At 31.5% G+C, this 27,958-nt stretch overlaps 1 protein-coding gene across 1 annotated transcript in view; it reads right to left on the bottom strand.

Annotated features, from left to right (window-relative positions):
- Positions 1–27,958, bottom strand: part of LOC111040726 (nephrin-like) — a 155,111-nt gene that overhangs the window by 92,005 nt on the left and 35,148 nt on the right. The window contains exon 4 of the mRNA XM_022324738.1: positions 6,959–7,162. Within this exon, the coding sequence (XP_022180430.1) occupies positions 6,959–7,162 (204 nt within the window). The remainder of the gene's footprint in view (positions 1–6,958; positions 7,163–27,958) is intronic.

Below are 27,958 nucleotides of genomic sequence, written 5' to 3'. Positions count from 1 at the left end.
AAGAAGTCGACTTAAAAAAGACAGATTATTTTCAATATTGACAGTGCATTATAAATTGTACTACGAATTCATTAGTCACGATTTTCGTTTGCTTATTTTTATAATAACTTGGTCCAAACACATAATTGATAGTATCCACACTATTTTGAACAAACAGTCTAATATAGTTAATAATATACTCTCAAATAATACTCTTCTTAGTTTAAAAAACGGGCGCTGTGTGTGAACGATTAATCACAAAAAAGGTAATTATAAATGTACATCATTTTATCTATGGTTTATGTATAATTTTTAACTATTATAATTTATTCAACTTAAAATGTGTCAAAGTTATATTACATGTAACAATTAAAATATTAAAATATCGAATATAGTTTTTTGGAATGTTTTACGCTAATAATTATCAGTGGAGAGTAGACTATTTTTGTAAAATATTGTTAAATATTTAGCCGGTGAAAACAAACTGAAAATGCCAATATGATGACTGATAAGTACCACGTGTAACGACAGAAAAGTAGAATGTAATTTAACTTGTGATTAATTAGTATGATAATATTATAACAAATGTATCTATATTCTGATGTCGGTTTATCATCACAGCTTATGTCACTGAATATGTGAAGTTTATTTATTTTTATTCACGGTACAGTTTCAAATGCTAAGGTTGCAGCAAAAAATGAGAGCATTCGGTTACATAAGTTTATTACATTATAATGTGGCAATTGTAATAAATAATAATCATAATATTTACATCAAAATAACGATAATCGGAGATTATAAATCATACGGATGTTGTATAGTTACTTATGCGCACATATAATAGTAGTCATAATAATAATTATAATAATAATAGTAGTAGTAGTAGTAGTAGTAGTAATAATAATAATTGAATTTATATAATATCACAGTAATTATATTTCGGTAAACAGTAAAATCTTCTCGCAGACGGTTATGAAACGACACTCGATTTTGATGTCCAAACGACTTAAGCGATGGGAGCGGAGAGGACGTGCTTGCGTCTGGTGAGTCGTCCATGTACCTATAAACATCATATACACGTTCGAGAGACTCCGATATTCGACTCGAATAATTCACGTCGGTCTCTATTTGCTCTCGTCCACATTATTGTGTAATTGTGTTTGAACTCACGCACACGCACGCCCGCAAATGGGAAATAAGCTTCCGCTCGCTAATCTGTTGCGCTGTTATTAAGCGGAATCGGGGAGGTTAAGTCGCTGCGCGTTACCGCGGATACCCAGGTACATGTATACGCCATTATATACACAATAGAACATTACGCACAACGACATAATCCACCGCAGTGGTTGGTGGCAGTCGTTGGAATACATTTTGCGCACATGATAATGCAATATTTATCATAAATTATCACTCAGAAATCGCGTAATTGAGCACGGGCGAGCGGGACTACCTAATAATAAATAATTAAAATAACGGCTAATCTAGTAGGCCTTTGATCGGGAATAGAAATTTGAAACGGACGAACGACGAGACGGAAGGAGCATATCGCGTGGTTAAGCTGGTAGTCTCGCAAAAGGTACAGCAGATATCGTTAGGCACTCGATAACGCACATACTCTTAGGAAGGTAAGGTGGGGTCAAAAGATACCCTAAAATTCAATAAAGACCCTGCGATGCACTTTCTGATGGTGGGCGAAAAAGGTTCATATCAACTGGATAGTTCTGGCTGGAATATAATATTTAACGTGAACACTACAATTGATTTATTTTTTTGAACAGCTATTATGATTGTATTGAGACAACACTTCGGCCGATTATTTCACGGTTTGGAGGATACGGCTTTTTCGTGCTTTTGTGAGTGTGAAAGTGTCGTGTTACTGCTGCACCGATGACTGTCGTGTTTGTGTAATTTCGCGCTTTTGTGACGTGTCGTTTGTGTTCGTTATAACCTATACCTACTACCATCTTGTTTGCGTGCACGGAGTAACGAACTCAGATAATTAAACGACACGTAATAATAATAATCAATATGAAAACATCACAACTACCGGAGTGAGAATTGAGTATGCAATGTGAATATAATGATATAGTATTGCTATTACTATTCTATTAGTTATAGACTAGCGGTGGGAGGGGTACGTCTAATTAAAATTTTTCCCTGTAGGGCGCCACTAGGTAAACGTTTGGATATATTCATAACTAACTGACCCCGTGAAATTCGTTGTCTGTTGAAAATTTGCCAACTCTACATGATTCAAACGTTGTTCAATTTGTTATTTAATATTTGGTTGTGGTTTTTAAAACTTTCCATCGATCATCTGGAATTTCAAATTACTAGTGCAAGCACCACTTTAAAAGCGAATTTCGGAAAATGATTTCTTAGTGCATGTTTAAGTGGAAGTACGTAGGTACCGTGAAAATTGCAAGCCTCGAGATATCGTTGCTTATGATCTACGTTGGTCAATAAGTGAGCCAGGACACGTTCGATCATATTATAATATTATTATAGCCATCCCGCCCCGTGATGCCTGTGAGACTAGTTAGTGATTATGCGATCAGTATATTGCCATGTACATTTTTGGAGTATTGATTTATTTCATTCATACCCCCTGAGTTTAAATTTAATTTCGCTATTTATTTAATTTTTAACACATTAATCATTACGCATTAGACATTTGAGTGATATTTTTGTGGTACACTGTTTTAAATAATATCCAACAATTATAATATAATATTGAAATAAACCGTTTTCCCCGTTGATTGATACCTTCGATTTATCTCATCTCAATCTCCATTAAAGATTTGTAGCACAGTAATTTTGATATTTTGGCCAAATTGAAATACAAGTCTAAAATGCATTGTTACTAACATAAACCCTACAATAAAATTAAAAAACATCATTTGTCTGCATTCTAAAAAAATTATTAAATTTGCAATGAAAAAATGAAGTTCCACTTATCGAGATAAAATATAGCCTAAAAATCCTTGTGATAGTCTACTTTTCTGATGGTAAGATCTTTTGTGTAACTCTAGAGATTACATAGAAAAAACAATTTTTCTTCTTTACAATGTTATATTTATTAATTTATTACCATTATTATTATTATAACAATTCGTTGTTAATTTATTAATACTAAAGAACTGGAGTATTACTGTCAATCAATCTGAACGATAGATGGATATAGTACTATACCTAGTGTATATATTTTTTTACTCTTACAATAATTAGATTATAATGTATATAGTAGTGACTTATGTAAACTATGTAACATCGGACGTTTAAAATATAAATGGTGGAAAAGAATAAAATTTAAATATCCTATACAACTGTAAATAATGAATTCCTCGAAAAAAATACTCTTAATTTGTATGAAATTGAAATTTTTTAATTTACACTGTAAAAAAAATGTATGGATTATTTTATCAAAAGCACCTTTGTGATTTTTTCGATTCATATTAATTAAGTCGATTCAATATCATAAGCGTAACTGTAATGAAAACTTTAACGAGCAACTTAAAAACAGTATTAATGGAGTTGAGTGTATAAAAACAAAATATAGTATTATTACAATGTATACGTAGGTATTATATAAATAGAACAAAATTATTTAATTTGTATTTATTTATAATGTACCTAACATAATAATAAATAACATTAATGTTTATAGATATTAAACTATTTATGCTAAAACATATAATTCTCAGCATTTCATTTTGTACTTTTTTATAAGTTTGATATGCTAACTAGTATTTTATAAGTTACTTTTCTTAGAACCAAGATTCTTCACATTTATGTTTCAATAAATTAGGAAACTATTTTAAATTTTCTAAAACATTTAAAAGTTTATACTGAAATAAAAATAATAACTAAATCGGGGGGCTTCAGCATATGATTTAGTTTTATAAATAGTACATGCAATTTATTTTGTTCTAAGACAATTTATTGAAAACTTAATAATATGCAAAATGTTGGAATTCGATCGAAAAAATATACCTAGTTGAATTTAAAGTATTAAAGCAATCGGATAAATGCAATGGTAGTTAAACATAACATTACTTTCCAAGGTTGTTGACATGTTTTAACAAATTATGTTGGAAAATATATTCTAATTATAAATTAAATAAAACAACTACGAGAAGGTAGAGACGAATTTTATTCGTCAAAATAAATGTAATTTTTAATGCGCGGAAATAAAATACATCCATCGTAATTCTGTCATCATAGAAACACTGAGGAGAGTCATGCGACATAAATGGACATGTTAGTTACATGTATAATCTTCCAATTTTAGTTATTTATACTAAATAGATGACGAAAACAAATGCTTAAATATGTACCATGTTTAATAATGGCAAATACTATTTCCCTGGGGCCCTATACCGCTCATGAAAGTTAGCACGGCTTTGGTTGTATGAAAATGCCAAATCACAAATCCACATCAACCATGCAATGCTATAAATTATTATGAAGAATAAAATTTAAAAAAAAGATCAAAATAGTTAAAATGTATACTTCATGATTATAATAATATGATATATTAAACAATAAAAACGATTGATTTACACTGCAAATATCTATCGAAATTATTTTTTAAGTCATAACTCATAGTATTTTTGCGTTCAATTGCTATCAATATGTAGACTGATCGTCATACAGATTCACCGTTGTCAGAGTACTAGCAGTCTCAGGCGTCGGGGTGATTGGATGATTGCCGAAATGGCTAGTCCAACTTTTATTCGGACCTTTTAAATTCCATTAATATTTTTTCGCACCGGAACTACACGGCACGTGGTCTACAAATACATACGTCTTATAATAATATTAGTGTCGTGTCGATCGGCGTCGGATAAAATAACAATATTATTAGTATTGTTATTTATACGTATACGTATCGGCGTGTAAAATACCCACGCATCCGGCGGCGGCGAGGAGTCTTGAACACACGATAAATCGATATACGTATCGCTAAACTCGTCGGTCGAGCACATGGGCGGGGTGAGGGGGGGGGGGGGACATAAATAATTCGTAACGAAAATTAAATCGGATAGTGGCGAGAAACGGTCTATAAATCAAATTCGGTCCGATCGTTAACGTCTTCGAAGGTTGGCGCTATATATGCGTAAATGTGCATGTACGTGTGTCTGCGAATGCACCGCACAAATAGTCTGAATAACGACGGTGTAGCTAGGCCTCCGACACACCGACTTCACACCGTTTTCTCCCCGTCCAAAATACTTCAACTCCTTAATAATGACCGTTTGACGTTGTCGCGTGCGCTTGACGTGATTACTACGAGGAGTAATACTGTCACTGTCACTGTAAACGGTCACCGAGAGTCTTTAGTATAATCTGTCCCGCAGTTTGTCTTTCCATTGGATTAAGTGTACATGTTTTTTTTTAAAAAAAAACAGTGATCCGAAAACTGCGGTGTGATGTCAAATATAGTTTTTGGACCTCCTTAAAAAAAAAAATTGGCTACGGTTGCCGAGCGCGAAGATGAACTGGACGGATTATAGCTACATCGATCGAAATCAGGCCATTTCAAAAGTAGTACCTTTGGCCAATACAAACTTGATTGATTTCGGCACAACATACCGCATAAGAATACACACACACCACGTAATTTATGACTGCTCCAAAGTCTTAACCTACGTCAGATTGAAGGACAAAATGTCCGATTCAGAAGGTTGTTTCTGATTCGTTTTACATTTTAATCGATTACACAATAATAGTCATATTAAATTCTACTCGGCATTGCGGGACGTAAACCACCACTTCCGTCACCGCATTCGATTACGTTTTGTTATAACAGTAGTACACGTCAAATGTTATTTATTTATACGGTTAAAACGAGCACCACAACTATTTTATTTATAGTGTATTGTTTGGGTCGGCCTTGTCGAGTCTTAACCAGATTTAAAGGAATCGATATCTATGTGTCGAACATCGGATACGACCGAAAATATAAAATATATATCACACATAAATGTGCCTAAATGTATTATATGGTTTTTGTCAATTTCCGTGAGCCCCCCTGTCTTGCTGTCAAAACTTATCTACCCACAGGTATATCATATCTTTATTATTGCATAAGCAAACAAACAACGGGCAGCCTATACGATATTCCATCGATTTTTCGTATCAATGTAATATTATTACATCAATATAGTATTATTATCTTTCGATGTTCTATTTTGTACAATACATATTATGTGGTTATTGAACTAATCGTCGAATAGTGGTACGACAGGCGGTCATTACTTATAAGCTTGATAGTATATTATATAAAATTATTTTTGATGTGTTAATAATACATTTCCTTATCAACAATAGTTTTAACTAATTCGTTCTCTATCTATAAGTAATATATTGAAAATATTTACTATAATAACTACTATATCTACTTTATATTTATGGTGATTCATAATAATAATATGGTGTAACTATGAATGAGTTGCTATTTTAGATTATTTAAAAAAAAAACTGTCTTAAATATGAAAAAACAAGAAAAGAATGCAATTTACCAGGACACTTATTCGTAATCCTATGACCCCAAGCAGAAATGTGAACAATGTACTACTCAATTTAAAAAAAAAAAACCAGAATTATATAAACTAATTTAGAATCATATTTAAGAAGAAAACGGGTGACTTAAAAATAAAAATGTAAAAACACATTACGCTAATAACCATTGTTGTTAAAGCAAATTGATTTTGAAAAATATTAATGAATAACAAAAAAAAAAAAAAATATGCTCATTAAAAACAAACGTACATAAAACACTCGTATAAACGAATAGGTACCCTCAATGTCTCGGGTGGCATTATTCGTCGATCTCGATCTGCTTGAGGTATTTTGGGCAATCGTAGGGTTTGTACTTCAAAACGGTATGATACTCGGAAATTCATAGGGAAATCCAACCCAAACGAGCCACCGTTTGTATAATTTTTTATTACAGTATACATGTGCATGTACTCACGTATCATGTCCAACGAGACGGAGCTGGATATGGGCGGTACCATGTGATTGTTGGACGCCTGACAAGTGAAAACGGTGTTGAGGTGTCGGCGTTCAAGTCGTTCTAGGCGCAACACGTTTCTCACCTTCCGGTCCGGTAGCGTTTCGAACGTCTCATCGATCAGCGCGTTCTCTTGCCACCAGGTGACACGAGGTGGCGGACGTCCTGCAAACGAGAAAAAGGATCGTTAATGAAAAACCGTGTACAAATAATAATATAGGTAGTTTGTTGGGTGTGATAATACAACTTGTAAGTGATATCAATCACTCATATAATCATCATAGCCCATATATTATGTAAATAAATAAATAATACTGATCTGTATTGGTGAATCGACAATAAAGCTGTCACTAATAATTGCATTGTTATCGAGTACCTATTTATTATGTAAAAAACAATAACAACGACGTCTCGAATGTCTATTCACATTAGGTATGCAATGTTTTTTTTTTATCAGTTTGTATATTTTAATATGATATTGTGTTGTCTATACTACATATATTCGCCTCGTTATGATTTTGCATTTTATATCACTACGAAAACATGACTGTTACGGGTTTGCTGTCGACGGATTGTTGACAACACTACCGATGGGGGTCACTGGGTAGAAAAAATATAAAAAGGGGTGGCATGAAATCATTTATTTGAAACGGATACGCCGCGAAGATTTGGCGGTCTGTCCTAACGCACATGCTTGGGGACACCTCATCAGACTGCGTAATATATTATTATTATTATTGTCAAGGTCAGTTATGCCAGCTCCATAAAGCACACATTTTTTTATTGAATACAAATTCAAAAAATTGGTAAATGACCCATTCCTCAGAATTTTAAGAATCTTAAAGTTGGTAATGGGGCAACGTTACTCTGGTGGCATGGCGGTACTCCATACCCAAACTCTACAGATATTCTATTATTGCGTATCAAAACTATTCTTCCTTCTAAAAAATTGTTTATACGATTTTATAGATAATAATACATAGTTTATTATAATATTATTAAGGTGTACCAGCTACTAAAAGTTTTCGCTCTCGCAATCCTCGCGGATTTCGATTGATCGCGGTACAGTATAGTTATATACGTGTGCTAGTTGTATTGCGGGTTATGTATATCATTTTTTTCCCACCCGTCAATTATAATACTATATATTATATCCGAAAAAACCAATGAAAACGTTTAAAAACAAAAATCCAAAGACTTCGGGGAGAGGATTTTTTTTTCTTTAGGTGGAGAAAGAAGACCCACTGCATTTCGTTACGTTATTATAATACACCGTATATTACAATATGATGTGTATTATTATATATATATATACAGCGTACTTCTGACAACGTTTTTTAGCGAAAATATCGTTCGAAGATTGATTTATAGTTCAGCCTCGAAACGAGCGAGTAACTTTTTTATCCTACACCCCGTCAAACGTTCCCATACAATAATAATAATATACGCACTCTACACGCGTATATCGCTGCGGGTTTTCAGATACGATAAGTCCAAAAACCTTTTTCTCGGGAAAAGAATATTATATTCAAACTACTATAATACACTATACAATATATACACAAACGGAAGAAAATTGCATAAATTAAATTATATTATGTATGTATACATTTTACAAACTCGCGGTTGAATGTGTTCACATATATTATGTTAAAATTATATTATAACAACGCCATGTAGTTTTTGTTGAATTATTTACAAAACTGTAGTGCACAACTTCTTTATATTATTATGTTTTTTCGCTCTAATCTGTATGTAAATTTTCGAACATAAAAATTGTATGACACAAATGTAAGAGCAAGACTAAAAAAATCATAATGATTATCACCGTAAATAAATTCCAAACGTGTAAAAATGCTAGTTCATTAAATCGTGGTAAAATAAAAAGCCATTTCTGAATAAAAGAACAGAGAGAAATTGCATTAGCAATTAATTGACTGTTCTCGAAATAATATTATTTTCATTGAACGTCAACTAAAATGTAATTATATATATATATATTTTTTTTTTTGGCTCGTTTAATCGTAATAATGTTATTACGTCAACGTTTTTATCCAGCATAATGTAATATTTATTTATTATTTCTAAACATAAAGGTTTCGTGTAAACACAAGCAATTTAAAAATAATAATTATTCTGTTGGCTGGTTGTCATCGTTGCGGTGAGTAAATAACACAATTCAATGCTAATCGTATCGTTGTATATTTTTGTGTGATAAATAAGGCCCACTTAAAGTAAGCCCGAGTCACTGGTTATGAGGCTTTAAAATACCTACTTGAAAGTCACACGACCAACAACAATAAATAAAAAGCATTTAGCACAAATAATATATAAATCACACGTATGGCAAGATGATCAGCGGACAGACAATCTTGTAACGCGTTCACCTGTACTAACAAACATTATATTATTGGTATGTGATTTATATTTAAATCACTGAAAATTCGATATGAGTTGATCTGACATTTGTTAAACTTTAAGTTTTAAAACGACTTCAATGGTTGTCTATATAACAACCAAACGCAATTGTAGCAACATTTATCAGTCGTAATATTTGAAGACATTTCACTCACATGACGCATACACATTGATGTTCGTCTATAATTGTCTGCCTGTTTGTTAGACAGGAATGGAACAACAACTAATGGGCCATTTTTGTTCAATTGTTTAACTATTATGACTTCACGTTGTTACAAAAACGTTTTGTTCTGTTTACACGTTAAAATCATCACAAATTCATAGAGACTTGATATGAAATGTTATTAAACGTTGGATTTTATTACGATTTCAACAGTTGTTTGTAACAATCGAACGCAATGTCAAAACTTGAAGACGTTTCATTCGAATTTATTTCTCCGTCTTTCAAAAGTAGAACATTGCATATTTTCGTTGAGTAAAAACCATTTTGTGTAGTTAGCTTTGATATCCGAGTGAACTCACCCGTTCAATAGTTATGAACTTTATTTTGTCATTTTTATATATTTTTTTTTTTACGAAATTTTAATTTGAAGTAAGTATAAGTTAGTAAAATACTAAAAATGATCACTTAAAAAATAAAATAACATAAAAACAAGCGTAAGTACTCACATATAATGCCTATAATGTTCTCACTTATATGTTTTAAAATAAAGTTCAAAAACCAACTGCATTGGCTATCGATGAGGCACCAGAGTGTGTAGGATGAAGTTTTTTTTAAAACATAATATTATCTACAATCTGAATATGATATAATAATATGTAGGTACATACAATTATAAAGTAAAAAAAGTTATGTTCAAATAACTAGACATGGTATTCTTGAGTAAAGAGAATTTCCAGTGACACCACTTCAGAGTTCAAAATTCATAATATTTTTTGTATGATTTTTTTCTACTATTTATTTAGGATGCAGTTATATAAACAATATTTACTTTACGAATACAATGAGCCTAATTATGTGTTTTTTCTATCATTTACAATCTAGAATATGCATATTTAATTAGTAAAATTTAATTTATATTTAACGTCCATATTTTTTGTGCTCTTTTTAACGTATTGTTTAAGCGGTTAAACATACAATAACGGTTCGACGTAGTTTGTTAGGGGAATAGGACCTAAATTAAGAAATCCTTCTGGTTTCCCAAAACATTTAGAATTTTGAGGATATAATATACTTGCTCATACATTTTTGATTTCTACATTTTATACTTCAAGCAATTATTAAAAACTGTATCTTAATAACTGGATATTAGAACATTTACGTTATACGCAAGTACCTTAAGGCGGTTCAGAGTTCATGATAAAATGACATTATATTAGTAAAAATGTGTGTATGTATTAATGCAGACAAAAATTAATTTTATAAGTCAATTTCAATAAAAGACATGCAACAAAGAGATGAATAATAATATTGTGATTTGTGAACTGTGTTGTAACAAAAAAAACATATTTTTTTTATGATATTATCAACTAATCACATTTGTAAGCATTTTCACTCAAAAAAAACCTTATTTGTAAAATTAGTATTTTACAAATAAGGTTTTTTTTTACAATACGTATAATGTTAATCAAATTTTTACCTAAAGAATTCACCTAAAACTTTTGCAAACGGTTTTCTAGTTGGCGGGCCGTCGATTCGGTTTCCGATGTACATATTGTGTTTCTAATATTTTTTTCACCATATTACAATTTTTTACGCTTGCTTTATGCTATTTGTACGGGTTTTCGTTTCCCCTCTCTCATATATAATATAATATATCGTTATATTATATCGTACATTTGCGAACCGTCGTTTATCTGTTACTAGACATGCATACTACACTATCTTTTTGTGGCCGATCGGTGCAGCTTTCGCACATAACAATAACATATTATCCTTTATTGCTCGCACTATGACCAATGGTTTGCAACTTCCACATCCTTCGGAACCTCCGCAAACTTTGAAAACAGATACAACTTTCATTTTTTGTTATTCATCACGAATTACTTCAAGTTTACATTTCAGTGAACCTGCAGCTTTATATTATAATTTTGTAACAATTTTCAGATATTATACATGAACAATTCGGGTTCGCGCCCGAGTCCGGGATACAGTACATAATCCATAATATACCAACCACCAAAGCAGAATTGTATAGTTCGAAAAATTTAGACTTATATCCGATTTTTTTTTAAATTTCAGTTAGACGAGCCAGGATTCTGCTAATTTGATACACAGTCAAAATGCAGATACGTCATGATACTTATATAAAAGTAAATTTAAATTTTTCAATTTAAAATAAGTGATCTCCAATAACTATAAAAATTATAAAAAAAACCACTGTCTAAGAATGAAATAAATAATAACCATTAACAGCTGACGTTCAGTTTCTAATAAATTAAAGTTCCACACAGAAAAAAAGAAAAGTATCAAAATCTCAGCCACCTTAATATTATAATACCATATATGGCATTTATTATTATGCTTGTCTCTGGATAGTAGCTACTGTACTTGTAAATGTTCTATAGTAATTATTAATATGTCTGTCTTCAAATTTTTATCTGATCATTACAGTGGCTTAAGAAATATTAGGCTTATCGATATGGTAGATGTTACAATGGATGGGAAAGTGGGACATTAATAATAAAACAATGTATTATATTATGCATTTAATACATGTACAAAAAGCTATTAATCTTAATATACAAAGAAAAGTCATCAAAGCGAAATGAAACTCCATTATAAGTACCTACTCTAATTTATTTCTATTCGAAATCTGTTATTGGAAATAAAAGCCATAGAATATCATTAAAAGTACATTACTCTTGATTAAGTGTTATAACTATACTTTCAATTCGTAGAAAAATTAAATAACTCAATTCGTATTTGAAAAATTAATGAACTTGGCCGAGAAGTCTCAAATGAAAGGATCCGAAAAAAATACGGCTAATTTAAAATTATATGAACATAAAAAACTATAGATGGGAAAATCATTTAAAAATAATAATTATGATATTACATTTTCTGGATTTCCAATAAAAATAATTAATAATATCCTGGTTTTATAGATTTTAGAAATTATTATACTTGTACTTTGATTAAAAAACAATAAATAAGTAGGTATTATAAGTCATAACTTATATTTCTTAGGATTTGTATGTTATTTAATAATCAATGAAGTTTGCAAAATTACAATACTCAGCCGATTAATACTAAAAACTTTTTTTGTTTGATTGATTTTAGTTTAATATAGCCAACTAAGTGTAAAGCATTAATTTATATTCTTACGATTTTTCTAAAAAGTAAAACGCACCGAATTATGAAAAATAACGATAATTATACTTTCGTAAATTGTGTGTCACTGAACTCTATCGAAAGTACCTACCTAAGAAACATTGTATATCAATTGGAAAATGTAAAAATAAAAAAAAATTGATCAAATATTAAAGTTTATGAAGCTTCTTAAAGAAATTACTTAATTTTAAATTTGTAAAGTTTACAAAATACATAAAAAACATATTCTTAACCCAGAGCTGTTCAATGAATAAAATACGTTATGTTTCATCGGCATTTTATTTTTATTTTAAAATTATTAATATCTCTTGAAAAAGTCGTCACGTATAATATATAATATGTTCAAAAGTCTAAAATCAAACATTATTAGAAACCAAAAAATATGATCCAATGGATCCTCTCGTTAGTTACTTTGCTCGTAAACAAAAACTACAAACAAGAGTCAAACGACTTTGAAAATAAATGTACCAATGGTAAGACTCCTCAAAATGGTTTTTTTTAAATTCCAAAGCTTTATCATTGCTTTAAAATTTAATATAATTTCTCACAACTATTGAACTGTCTAAAAGACGTGTACTCAATGTCTGGTCTCAGTATCAGGATTTGTATTATTAAAAATGGACCATACTCTACATTAATACGGCAATACTGTTTAACTTTAGGTTACGATAACAATATAATATATGTATTATTAGAATAAAATCTAGACACGATTTTCATTATATTCAGTTGAGAACATTTTAATTAATTATAAATTTTAATTCATTATTAAAAGAAAAACTTTTTGTCTTTTTTAGTATATAAGTACTAGTAATGTATAATAATATAGTATAGTATGTAATATACTGGAAACCGCTGACTACCTAATTTACAAAGAATTTTCATTTTCATTTTTAAAATAAAATTTTTCTAAGAATTCCAGCTCACAAATTAATAACAAGTAAATCCTAAGATTCAGATAACTGCGTTCACATTTTATGTAATAAAACTGTAGTGAATAATTTAGTATTGTTGACATGAGTGTAGTGAAATTGCATATCCAACACGCCGTCTATTGATAATAATTGATTATTATTTTTATCCTTATTTACTAAGTATTTTCTATGTATATCATTATATTTAAAGTATACCTATTATTTAAATATGTACTTATTTTTTTGTTATAATATCCATGTACAAAGTACATTTTACCGGGCTTATACAGTAGCGTACAAAATACATTTTATTCCAATAGCACATTTTATTTCTATATTTTATAACAATCTCACGAATTCAGTTTAAACGTACTAACTAATAATGTATATTAAAAAATCATAAAAATAATTCCATTTAATATTAATAAAAGAAACAGTATTATTAATATACGACGTTTGATTGAAAAAACATAATCGTTGTGAAATCTTTAATACAAATTCGTAATATTATGATATGTGCACGTTTATTGCTTAGGTGTGGTTCATGACAGTAGTCGTGTGTTCGATTTATTATTGCAGATATCACGAAAAAAATTAACTGTAATTATTGCACAGTATATAAAATATATTACGTAATAAGCAAGAGCTTTTTTTATCAAAATTCAAAATAACAAAATAAAGGTAAAAAACTATGGTCAGCTTTACAACCAACACTATATTGCGATATCATGGAAATTTCTAGAACGTGTTGAGAAATAATAGAACTTGTGCGACGATTTAATTAAACGTGATTATTATTGATTATTATTTATATTATACCTACATATTTTTCGTAACTTTCGAGACCAGCCGGTCGTCGTCGTACATAATCAAACTTTCGGTCCTAAACATATTGATTTATCTTCCATCCATCTATAGTAGAGTATATTATATATGTATATATTAGTGGTGTTTGACGTGGGTGGGACTCGGCTGGACTGAACACGACTGGAGTTGGTGTGGTACTCTGGAGGGCGGGCGCGTTTTGAATTATTTCTGTCGGTCTATTTTTCATTGCATCAGATTGTCGGGCCATCGTTCGCCTATGCTCTTCACACACACACACCCAGACACACACACACACACACCCCACGACGATAATAACGGCTGCGTTTAAGACCTTTCCGCCATACAATCGTATACGTTAGTATTGGCACGCGACGACGGGTTTTTATACAAGGCCATCGATCCCCGGACCCCGGCACTGATTGATGATGTAAATCATCGGTCCGATAAATGCCCGACGGTTTGGCGGCGTCGACCGTTGTACCATTAAGGCCGATCAATGCCGTTTTTGCATCGTTATTATCGCGTTGTCCGGTGACTTGTCGCCGGGTCAGAAAAAAAAAATATATATATACAAACTCGCCCGTCCGCAGCCACCGCACACATCTCTCTCACTTATCGCCGGAGCGGACGGAGACAGGACATTATGACGTCACACGAACTAACTGGTCCCGGAGAGTGGTCGTCGATCTCGCGGGCTGCAGTCATCTCGCATCCTTGCCGAGTCACGAAAATGGGAAAATGGACAGTATTGTCACACAAAGGTGACAATTGATGAAAGTATTTCGCGTTATACGTTAACAGTGGTTCGTCAAAAACTTACCACGATTATAGCAAATTCATTGAAATAATAACATGTTAAACATTAAAATATCGTTGACAAATCAATAAAAGAAAAAATCTTTTAAAATGTGCGTGAAATTCAATATCATATACATATAGTAAACTAATATTGTCATTGAAAATATTATTATCTTATTACTAATATCGTTTTAAGTACAAAAGAATGTGGTTCTTTAATATGTAAAAGTACTATTATGATTTATAACGCAGCAGTCCATTATTAATTTAACATTATTATTGTTCCGAACGTTTCTTCGTCATAACTCCCATGTTACATTAAAAAGAAAAACACTAGTTTTAAAAATACAACAGTTTTTGAATAAAAATGAAATACTGTTAAGCAATAAATTATATTTAAAAAAAAAAAACTATAAAACAATTTTGTTTCGACGATATTATATTTAATATTAACTTTTGAATCACATTTCAAGACTAATTTCGAATTTTATCTTACCGTTTAGTAGTTTTTTTTTATGTACCATCTAGACGTATTTATTTTTTATTAAAATAATTAAATAAAGTTATGACCAAAACGAAAAGAATAATTTATAGTGACATTCAACTAAACGACTGTGATAATACTCCAGTACAGTTTACAACATCAAAAGTATTATGGAAATCAACATTTGTGCTCTCAGACTGTCGAGTAATACATTCTATAGGCGCATGCGCAATACGTATGCTTATAAAATATAACCACGAGGTGTAATCGATGTAATACCAATTGCATTGAACTGATTGGTAATCAATTTCGGCAACTAAAATTTTCGAGACCGAGTAAGAAAATAAAAGATTTCATAATCAATTTTCTCAGTGTCAGTGTGTCACCTATAACCAGAAATAACGACCAAAGACAGCTATAATAATGATACGTAGAGAAACGTTCGTCCGACACCGTTTGGTCGTTTCGACCGACAACAGACGAGAACAATAATAATATTCCTAACAGCTGTTCGCCTGCACACGTACACACGCGTTTTACTTTTTTTTCACACACGCACTCTCTCGTACATAATAATATATGTGTGTGTGTGTGTGTGTGTGTGTGTGTGTAATTTATTCAAATCGACAATCGGAAACGATTATTCCGATCACGTCCGCTGACTCTCTGTGTTTCGACGGTTCAAAGGAAACACCCACGCAAAATCTCCTAGTCTAGTCGTAATAGTGATGATGATAATAATAATAATAATAATAATAATAATAATAATAATAGTAGTAGTAGCAGTAGTAGTGTAGTAGTAGTAGCGGCAGCAGCAGCAGCAGCAGTGGAGGTAGGTAGACGGTGTGGGCTGTATATAGCGACGATAGGGGCGGGCAAAGAAATCGCCAGAGCGGGCGTCGACGTACTATACAGTATCGACAGACAGACCGGCATTTCGCAATCGGAGAGCGCACTATATATATATTATATTATAATAAAACGCAGATTTCGAGAACGAGTGTTTTTTACCGCTGCCTCCGCGTACACATACGCTGCCCGAATACGAGAGCACACTATTATTACTATTATGATAATACGACCGATCTTGCCGTCCGCCCAGCTCGGTATACTCTCCGGCAGTTTGGGTCGTACACAATATATATACGTTATTACGGTTCTAATATATTGTTATCGCCGCCGCCGCGGTGTCAGCCTCTTTGCAGTCCAAAGACAGGCGAAATGGCATCGCGAAACGTGCTCGTTCCGCTTTTCCGAGTTCGAAACGGTCTGATTGATTCAATATGAGAGCGACGACGTTTTCGCCGAACGATCTGCTGCCGGTACCATCCTATCGACACACGTGGCACGATTTTATGGTACCTAAGTCGCGATAACCTAATAATATATTGTGTGGAGACAAACTATTAAGTACTATTCGTTGGAAACAGAATTATGTGTTTGAAAATCGTATAATTCTGCGTATAGGTGAAAGGGGTGGGGAGCGCTAAAAAACGTTTTTCCAGACTTTCGTTATAATCTTAATCTTCGTTTTTAGCTTAAACGACGAGTCATCTACCATCGGCTGTCCACCACGAATTTTTCAGTCAGACTGTCATGTTTCGCTTTTTAGTAAGGAATCATTAGCAATTCCCGTCAAACTTTCAAGCCTCAGCAATATAGCTAACTTTCCAGTTAACTGAATAAAATAATTAATATTATCTACAGGTTTATCAGGAGTGATAGCCTCAGTTTACATAATATAATTAACTAAACGAAAAACAAGGATAATTACAAGTGTCTGAAATCGGATGAGGGTGGTTTCATTGTTTTTCCGATTGATTTAAATAGTAAATTTTTTCAATTTCTAATATAATTTGTCGTTTTATTAGGACTTTTGCAAATTGATATTTATACAACATTGTTCGATGTACAATTATTGTTTTAAACTACCGATATGGTAAAATGTAGTTTTTATGAAAACAGTATAATATTATTTGCCAAAAACACAAAGCCTATTTCAAACAGCGTTTTTGCGTTTTTGAACGAATCTCAGAGAATTGTTCGCCACGAGAGAGGGTCTCCATCCTCCCAAACTACCACTCCATGTATAATAATTGACAGAGTGGCGAGGAAACAAGTCGAAACTCTGTAACGACGACTACGTTGGCGACACAATCGATATTATTATAACGACGTGTATTTGTCGGTGGTAATCGTTAGCATTAGGTCAGATTTTGGGTATTCTGTACAACGCTTTGCGTCCCTTAAACCCTTTTTCAGGTCGGCGGGTACGGCTGTGAATTAATTTGCGAACGGTCACACACCAGCGGCGGCCGCGACGGTTGTCTTCGCCTGGAGTAGATAACAATAATGCCGCCGAACCGTGTATTAATTAATAATTATTATAAAACCGAGTCATCGCTCGACCCTCCACTTCGTCCGTCCGCTTCAGATTACGCCCAGAACGGTATATTTTGATTATTATTATTATTATTATTGTCAGTCCGAATTTGGACTGTTTGGCCGCAAAAGTACCTAATTTAAATCTGCGGTCTGCGACTATATGTTAAAACGCTAACTTATGCGTGATGGCTAATTTTAAGTGACTGATGCTTAGAACGAGTTGTTCGATATTTCCAAAAAATTAAAACTGCGATGATAACAATAATTACAGAATACATCATTATACGCATCATTACCAAGACCGAGGTATAAACTGTAAGTATTTTCGAAAACCGATTGTTTAATATAATTTTCGGATTTCAAATCTTTGCGCAGATCTAACAGCGAAATCATGGGGAAATACGAATTTAATAATGTAACTTATTAGCTATAACTGTTTATTGTATAGTTGAGTTAAAAAAATAATTACTTAACAAATGCTACAATCTCAGTGACAAAGCATAATAATCTTAAAATTAACCAATGGAATTGTAGATATTAATGTTAAGTATCATATTCTATTAAAACATTTAAAATAACACTGTTTTTAAATGTGACAAAATAAACTAGATAGTTATACTTAAGATAATTTATTAAAATTAAATGTAAATATATGTTCCGAGTGCAGTTAGTATAATAATACACAAATATTTTATCGACCAAAATATACTCATAAGGTTATTAATAATTAATATATTATTAATATTTAAAATATGAGATTTGTAATAGTTTTTTAATGATGGGAAATTCATCCAACCGAAAAATTAGCAAAATAAACTACTAACTACTAACAGTTGAGTCAGTTGACACGTTGTTTGGCGTCATTTTTTTAACACTACAAAACCTATTTTAATTTGAACTCTCGAATAATTGTGCAAATCAACAATTCAATCTCGAGTACAATTATTATTGTGAGTTAATGAAAAATGGAATAAAAATAGAATATTTCAAATGTCCTTGAAAATCGGTTTGCTGTAACGAGAATCACTCGAAAGTGGCGATTATCAATAATTATTATTACAGACATTTCGTCATTTAAATACAACAATTGCATCACTTCTACCGAACGGTTACCGTGACCGAGTTACGTACGAGATGATGGGGGGTGATGAGTGTGTTCATTTCGTCCGTACGATGTGGTATCATGTCCGACGACGGGAGACAAATAATTTGAACAGATTTAAGTGCCTCGCAGCCGCTGAAGTCGTCTTCCCTAAATGGCCATTTATTACATTTATTAGTGAATTCACTGGACGTCGTTTAAAGTTTCCGAGTCGTGTTATGAACGCACGACCCGACGCGTGCGCATGCGCAATAACGCATGTATGTATAATGTTGATATTATTATTGTACATACGCACGCACCACCGCCGACTTGGTTATCCCTCGGAATGGCTTTCGGTAGGTAGGTATTAGCTGGTTAAATGGCCGTGTACCGACTAAATCCAATGTTGCACAGTGAGATAAATTATTGTTTCTGTCGTTATGGTTTTGATGCCGGTTTTCGGAATTATCCTCGACACGCCATAACGTTGTATAAGTAGGTAGAGAGGTATAAGTCATCGTATTTCGTCGATTTGCGCGGTGAGTGTGGAGTGTTCATGCACAGGAGAAAATAAGTGAGGATGGCCATACTAAGAATTGCATTTGTACTAGTATAGTGAATCACCCACGTGAAACTGGCACTACAAAGTTACAACAACAATCTAAAACCATTCCAACAAACTCTTCTTGTTCGACGTGGTTGGACCTTTGTTGGAGTGTAAGATTATTGTGCTAACTTTGTAGTGTCAGTTACACGTAGGTAAGATAATCGCTATTCTATCGATTTTTGACTATTTTATTTTAACAATAAATGTATTAATAAATAATTGTTTTTTTAATACTTTTATTATCTTTAAAAAAATAAAATGCAAACTGCAGGTACTAAGCTTAGTGGCCAGTAAGTTGGTCTGGTAATAGATTTATCAACGAATGGTGCAAAATATGATAATTATTGTTTTATAACTCAGATATTTCTTATGCAATTCTTTTTTAACGAAAATAAAAAACAATACGCTATGGTAGATATAACAATGATTTAGTTTATATTTATTACAAATGTATAATAGATAAGATATGTTAGGATTAATGATACGAATATTAAAAATAATCGAAGCTCATTTAGAAGTGAAATAAACTATCATCAATTCACTTAAGTTTCACATAACGTCTCAAATTATAATGTCTCACCCTGATGACTTTACCTTTTGCTGGAAATAAAATATATATGACTCCTAAGAAATTAAACTACTGAAGAACTATAACTAAAATGATTCATCGCGAGTGGCATTAAAATGTTCATAAAAAACGTCCATTAGAAAATTTGACGGGATATGACCAATGAACATCTAAAATAATTCTAAACCCCCCTTTATGCTATAAATATTCACTTAAAACATAATTTTAATGCAATTCTTCGAATCTCTTGCTTTTCGAATTTCCGATGCAATAGACATTTTCAGTACATAATTATTGCATTTTTCGAACCCAATAAAAGAATAACGACCCTTCATAGATAACAATTAGATAACTAATGTTTTATCTAAACTATATAAGTCGAATCTATTATTGACAAATAATGGAAAAAACAACTGATTCCCGATGGTATATTATTGCGGAATGAAATAAATAATAAAGCATCAGAAACATTCCAAAGCAATATAGGTCATTTTATTTCAATATAAATTCATATTTTCGTAATAAAATCATTGAAGTAGACATTTGATCTGTGTTGATTATTTATGATCGTATAAAGTTATATAACATATTTCTAATGTGGCGGAAGGAAAAAAATCGATTCTACACTTTCAAGAAACTCATATGAATGCAAATGCTACATAATATAATATACATTTTTTTCTTCAGTAATTTATAGATATTTCGATGAAAAATTGTGCATTCAATTTTCATCAGTGCAAAATAGTTTAGAGAAATTGAGTTTTTTTTGTGTGTGTCAAATTTTCATCATAAATAAAATTCAATATTAGTAAATTGTTATTTTGATGAAAAATTATCGAAAAAAAAACCGTTTGCTTAGTTTTCTAAAATTTGAAACAGAATTTATACCACAACTGGTGTAGTTAGCAGAAGTATACATTTTAAAATATTTTTTTTCAGTTTAAAACAGTAACAAAAAATGAGACAAGAATATTTCTAACAATAATTTTAGCAATTCGCAACTAGTGGTCTAAATGCATAATATTATATGTAATATACTTAATATAAAATACAATATCATGTCTTTCGTAACCTGTAGTATAACTAAAGAAAAAGCAAATAGCAACACAAGAAAACAAACAAACGTTATTCATTTAATGTCTTTCAGGAACTTAACTATTTTTATACTCTTATAGAAATCCACACATACTAATTTTTACTTTTGGAGTTTAACTCATGCGAATCATTTAAAAAATCATTTAACCGACTCCTACAAACAGCTGGACCTAGTTAATAACTCACAGATATTACAAAAGCAAAATACATTAAATACAATTTTTGTCTACGCGTACAGTACAGGTAAACTTATTAAAACTCAGTACAAACTACAAATTATTTCAGTTGCACATAAAATGTGTTATAAGCGTGATCGAAAAACAAACTGACTTAATGCTTTCAACGCTTCCAACACTGGCATCGACGAGAATTTAAGAATAATTCGAAAAAAATGTTCAGACAAAATAATGCGTGAAATACACCAGCTGTTTGGCAACCATACGTCCAGAAATTATTCGTTTAGTACTCTGTAGCACAATAATATAGTAATAGAGAGTTCGACCATACTTCACCACATATCACTTGTATAAAATACAACAAAACGTAAAATGTTTGTGGTTTTTTTATAATTATGCCTGCAGCGACAAGTCACGTCAACGACTAATTTCAAATTATTAATACAATTATTTTTGCACGAGTTTTACTGCTTTTATTTGGTTTTAGATTATGCATAATATAATATAGAAAGTGATGGTGCAATATAGAATTTTAAGAGCACGTGTAGTTTTCAAAAGTACTCACTCACATTTTTGTTTTGTCTGTAAAAAAAATGTTCTTTCAGCTCTCGAAAACAATTCTATTCACGTAGGTAACGTTTATTTAAAAAAATTAAACCTTGTAAACTATTGTTTTACTAGTCCTTAAACAAAGGTCCGGCTCATAAGGTTCTTATGCCTGATAAGTTAAAAGCAGAATAACATAATAAGATCATCTTTTCATAAATATATTCTTATTTTTCATAATAATCAGAAGTTAATCATAAATTATTAAAATAATAATATGTTGATTTAAAACTGACATTTATACAACTGACCACTTATGAACATTACGTTAACTTTACTTGTTATACCTACCTACTAATTATTTAGTATAAATTGCACATTAAAATAGGTAAACGTAAATGGCTTAGGTATAGCAATCGTATTTTAGTCCTTAGTGATTAAGTATTTAAATAAATCAGTAAATCACTATAGTTCACAGAAATTAATCATTAGAATTTACATAAGCTTAACCTCAGTTAATACAACACCAGTTGTAGTTTACACACACCCACTCTCGAGAGCACTTGCAATTGCCTTACTATTGGTAACTACTAACTGTAACATTATAATATGGGTAGATACCAATACCAACTTTTTTAATATCTTCAGTCAGTAGTAAATAGAAATTATTACATCATTGCAAACTTTATATGCTTATCAATTACCATTATCTCCCATAATTGCATATCAACATTTTTAGATACCTACCTAAGTATTCAGGTTAGCTTATTAAAAAAAAAAAAATAATAGTCAAAATAACAATACGAAGATGCATGCTACTTGTAATCGATGTGTGGATCGGTTTTTGTAAGCTGTAAATAAAAAGCAGTACCTACCTGTAACATTGACTTGGACATTTTCACCAATAAACAGTGTGGGGGGGGGGCGGGGCGAACGATCTGTCTGTTGAACATTTTGATTTATTTAACAAACAACACAGAGCTGATTGTATTGACTCTTTCAGTATACTATCACTTATCGATATTATTTCGAAGGCTCGGCCGACTTTAAATTGCATCGCATAAAACAAAAATTTACCTATGTCCACTCGTGTGGACGCGATACTGACAGTGAAATAATGTATAAATATATTACTTAATTTGGACATAATAACGACCATCGAGTCTCCGTCTACGGCCTGCAGTCCTGTGACATTCGAAATGTCTCGCCAAGTTGAACAAATACTCATCGACATTAAATGCTCTACGGTGTCAGTGAATCATCTTGTCTGTTTCCGTTTCCCGGCGCACCGCTTAATCGGATTTTCCGATTCATGTTTTCATTATTTTCAAAGTCTCATCCGGTGAGAATAAACACACATACAAACAGCGGAGTGATACTGTGTACGGCAGCGGCGTGTCTTCATGTTTACAGTTGTAGCCGAGAGTTACCGTGTTTGCACTTGCATTATACACTCGTACATGTGGTCACATAATTTCAAAAACGGTAACTCTTACTTTTCAAATGTCTAAGTTCGGCATACAAATTGACAAAGCAATCGCATAATGCGGTACGGCAAACATTTGAGTTTTCGATTTCCGTTCGTATTATCATCATTTCTCGGAATTCATACGGAAATAAATGATAATATTATAATGCGTAAAGTATTTAATAATATTAGTAATACATTTCTTCTTCCTTGTCGATAAGTTGTAAGTAGGCAGGTCATTACAATAATATTATTATCTTTACTTTTGCCACTAATTATGAATGATAATAATATATTTTGTAAGCTCATTAAAGTTAATGTGTACTTGGAGCAAACTAAAAGAGAAAGGCTGAATTTGAAATGTAACAATATCACTATTGTTTTGTTTTGATTATGAACTATAGGTATAGTATTCCAACTGCAGATTCACTGAAAAATACAGTTTCTTATTGACAACGGCGTTAGCGCTCCAAGTTATTTGTATTGGTTTTCAGATTTTCTACCCCACGATGAAAAGATGTATAATATTACTATGGTTTTCAATGAAATGCCTCCTGCTTTTGTGCACATTTCGAATTGTGTGTTTTGAATGAAATAACTTATTCTAAAGTTTGAATGTTTTATTTCAAGTTAAATCATTTAACGGTTTTAAGAACAATAACCCCGAATTTATTAAATTCAATATACTTCTATAACGATAATTTTTAGCAATGTGTTTTTATTTCGCATTTGTTATTAACGATTTATTAAATTCATTGTGTTAAGAACACTTAATAAATATACTAGAATATTAACCTCAGTGGTACAGCCTCAGTCTGTTATTAATTACTTTTAACAATATGTACATAATATTATTTATTGCATATCTTAATATACGTTTTTATAAAAGAATATCCATAACACGATTTTTTATTTTTTAATACCAATGATTAATATAGTTAACAATAAAAAAAATCATAAATATGTGTACTCATACAGTTTTACTCAGAGGTGAAAGTTATTGAGTGGAGACACAATCGAGTGTAAAGACTACGCAGTGCAGACGTATATTTGACTAGATTTTCAAGAGTGCATTATTGTACTCTTTTAAATATAAAATGTTAATTTACGTATTCGATCTAAAATTATTCGAATACGTTTTTCGCCAGCTACAGAACAGTAAGATGAAACGCATACCACTCGAGAGCCACAGATGTTAGGTTTATGAACATAGTAAATAGTAATATATTACAGTACATAACCGTACACAATACAAACAAAATGCTATGTTTTTGACATTTTATTATTATGATTTTCATATAAGATACATAGAATACTATTATTATTTATTAGCAGTTAATCAGTACTACCTAACTCATAACATTTTAAAGCAGTCTAGGTTTTTTATTTTACAACGTACTTTTTGGAGCTAACGTATGTACTTACTTCTAAAAAATTATTATCATTATATTAGAAATAAAAGCAAAAATAAAAACGTCGCCCCTGATATAACATTGATTTGTCAACAACGACTGAAGGCAAAACTAATATAAATACACTCGAACGAAAAAAACTATTAATGCATACTATACGTCATGTACCTACTTCCGTGTACTTACGAAATAAATGGAAAATATTTACCACGGTACTCGTTTTTATTACGGCCGTTTATTATTATTTTTTTAAATTCAGCAGTTTGGGGAAAAAACTGAGCCGTATTCCAAGCCAATTAAAATAATAATACGGCGTATGTGGTGAAATGAAAAATGATTCTAATTATAAATCAACAAAAAAAAAAAAAGGAAAAAATCTCGTACGGGCGACGACTTTTGAGGTGGTTCCGAACGGTAATGGTCCTCTCGACACACATTTACTCTCTCACACTGTTTCTCTTTCACTCTTTCACTCATTCTCATTATCTCTCTCTCTCTCTCTCTCTCTCTCTCTCTCTCTCTCTCTCTTTCTCTTTCTCTTTCTATCCATCGCATATTTTTATCTCTATCTTCGACCCGTTTACTCTGGTGTCCCGTGCTCGGTTAATGTCAGCCCACTCGAGATGGGATTCGGTTAAAACGGCCGTCCGCGGTGACTCGAGTGGCTCAATGCGGTCTAATAATGCGGCGGCAGAGAATATTCACAGTCGTTGTAGGATGCCCGCCATAGACGTGACCCGGAAAACGGTTTACCGAGAATCGCGATATATTATATTATACTAGCGTGAAAAAAAAACCCAACCACGGTGGTGATTGTGTCCGTAGACTTAATTTCGACAACAAAAACAACGCCACCGGATATGTTATATAATAATATTATAATATAGGAATAGGGACTTAATGGCTAAAAAACCTTAAAATCTGCATAAGCTTAAGTCCAAAAAAAAAAAATGATCAAATATACTCTAAAAATATGCTAAATCGCATGGATACAAAAATTAATTTATATTACACAAAACGGAATTGCTTATTGCACGGTCTGACCAAATACAATGTATTATTTTCACTAATTATACAAATATATATTTTAATATTTGTATTTTTTTAGTCATATAATGTATTCATTAATGGTACAATAAGCACGAGTGCTATTTAAATATATAAAAATACATGTTAATTTGTTGAAGAAACCAAAGGAAACTTTGAGGCATATTAAGACTGAATAAAGTTTGAAAAAAAAATTGAATTCGAAGAAAGATTATAGGAATTATTAATAATTATACGAGCTAATATAGGTATAGCAATAATTACTAATGCACTATTATTAAATAAAAATTTAAAAGAGTTTAAGAAATTCCTTTCAATAAGTATATTTAAAATATGGTGTTTTCGTAAATTTAGCTGAATACAATAAATTACAACTCATATTTTACGATTTTCTTATCAATAGCAACGTGATTGAGATTACTAGGCCATGTGCATAGCTAAACTCTTCTCTTGCAGTCAAATCACAAGTATCGTTCAAATTCTACACGAAATCTCCGCACATTTGTGAACCATACCAACCAGACTTTGAAATCCCTCAAGAAATATTGACACAAGAGTGATTAATATAATACTTATACGTGACCCGTCAGATTTGGGTTTTAATCGATTCTGATTTCGATAGAGATAGCGGTGCTGCGGTCGAGAACTCAAACCTAACAAATATTTACGTTAATGTGATTTTCAAAATGATACGTCATGTATTAATATTATGAGAAGTAAAGACAAGTAAGCGCATAAACTACTATAATAGGGTACGAATTTTATATTATAAAGCCGTCAGAATAACAATTTGTTTTCAAATAGGGTTTCATTGTGGAATCATTATGTGAAAAATAATAATTAATTGTTATTAAGAGTAGGTAATAATTTAAGAAAATACTATTTGTTCAAATCATCAATGCAATATGGCCGTTAACGTGCACTGCAATCTAAAAAGTTGAGACCAAACTTTTACACGGAATTCAGAAATTCATGTCTACTACTATGCAAATAACAAATGCATAGTTGTCGTAAGTCATCAAACAAAGTGAATTCTAATACCAGTGAAAGAAGACTCCGAAAAAGCGAAATGGTCATAATGCTTATGCAAACAAAGAAATTCTTTAACAACGCTGAAAGGTGAGCATTCGAAACTCGTTAAATTATATCAGTGGCTCGTGTTTGGGAGCTCTTAAAAGAGTTGCGCATTTTAATTTAACAGTAATATAATATATTTGAATAATTACATAAACATTTAAATACTGAAACGTTCAAAACAATAAAGTAATTTGTATAAAATATATTAAATTTATATATTTTAAAGCTTATAACAGTACGATAAATCCGCAAAACGTTTTAAGTATAATATATTATAACGTTGTATGCAGATTGTCCATGTAGCGATGCTGAAAAAGGAATACCGACAGGTTTATGGATTTCAAAAACACTTTTAAGAATAATAATAAAAGAAAAAAACTCGAAATAATATCCAAAGCGACATGCCCGTCGAAAGACTTGACGTGTTTGCACTGGAAACCTGTGATTATTTATTACCGAGTATTTTTCATTATAGATTTAAAAATTGGCTCTTTTGCTATTAATATAAAAAATAAAATAACGAAACTCGACACGTATACTATATATATACATATATATATAAATGTGTGCCAAGCGCATATTAATATGTTTTATATGTCGTAATGTGTGTTTTTCGTTGTGCCTCAAGTGAAAATAAAAATATATTTTTCGTCGAAAGATGAGTCGTATTTTTTATTTAATCAAAACAAAGAAGAGCTATACACATTACACATATAGTTA

The sequence above is a fragment of the Myzus persicae genome, unplaced genomic scaffold (assembly GCF_001856785.1).
Source record: "Myzus persicae strain clone G006 unplaced genomic scaffold, MPER_G0061.0, whole genome shotgun sequence".
Classification (NCBI taxonomy): domain Eukaryota; kingdom Metazoa; phylum Arthropoda; class Insecta; order Hemiptera; family Aphididae; genus Myzus; species Myzus persicae.
The sequence above is the reverse complement of the archived record's forward strand: the minus strand, read 5'-3'. Positions and strand labels throughout refer to the sequence as shown.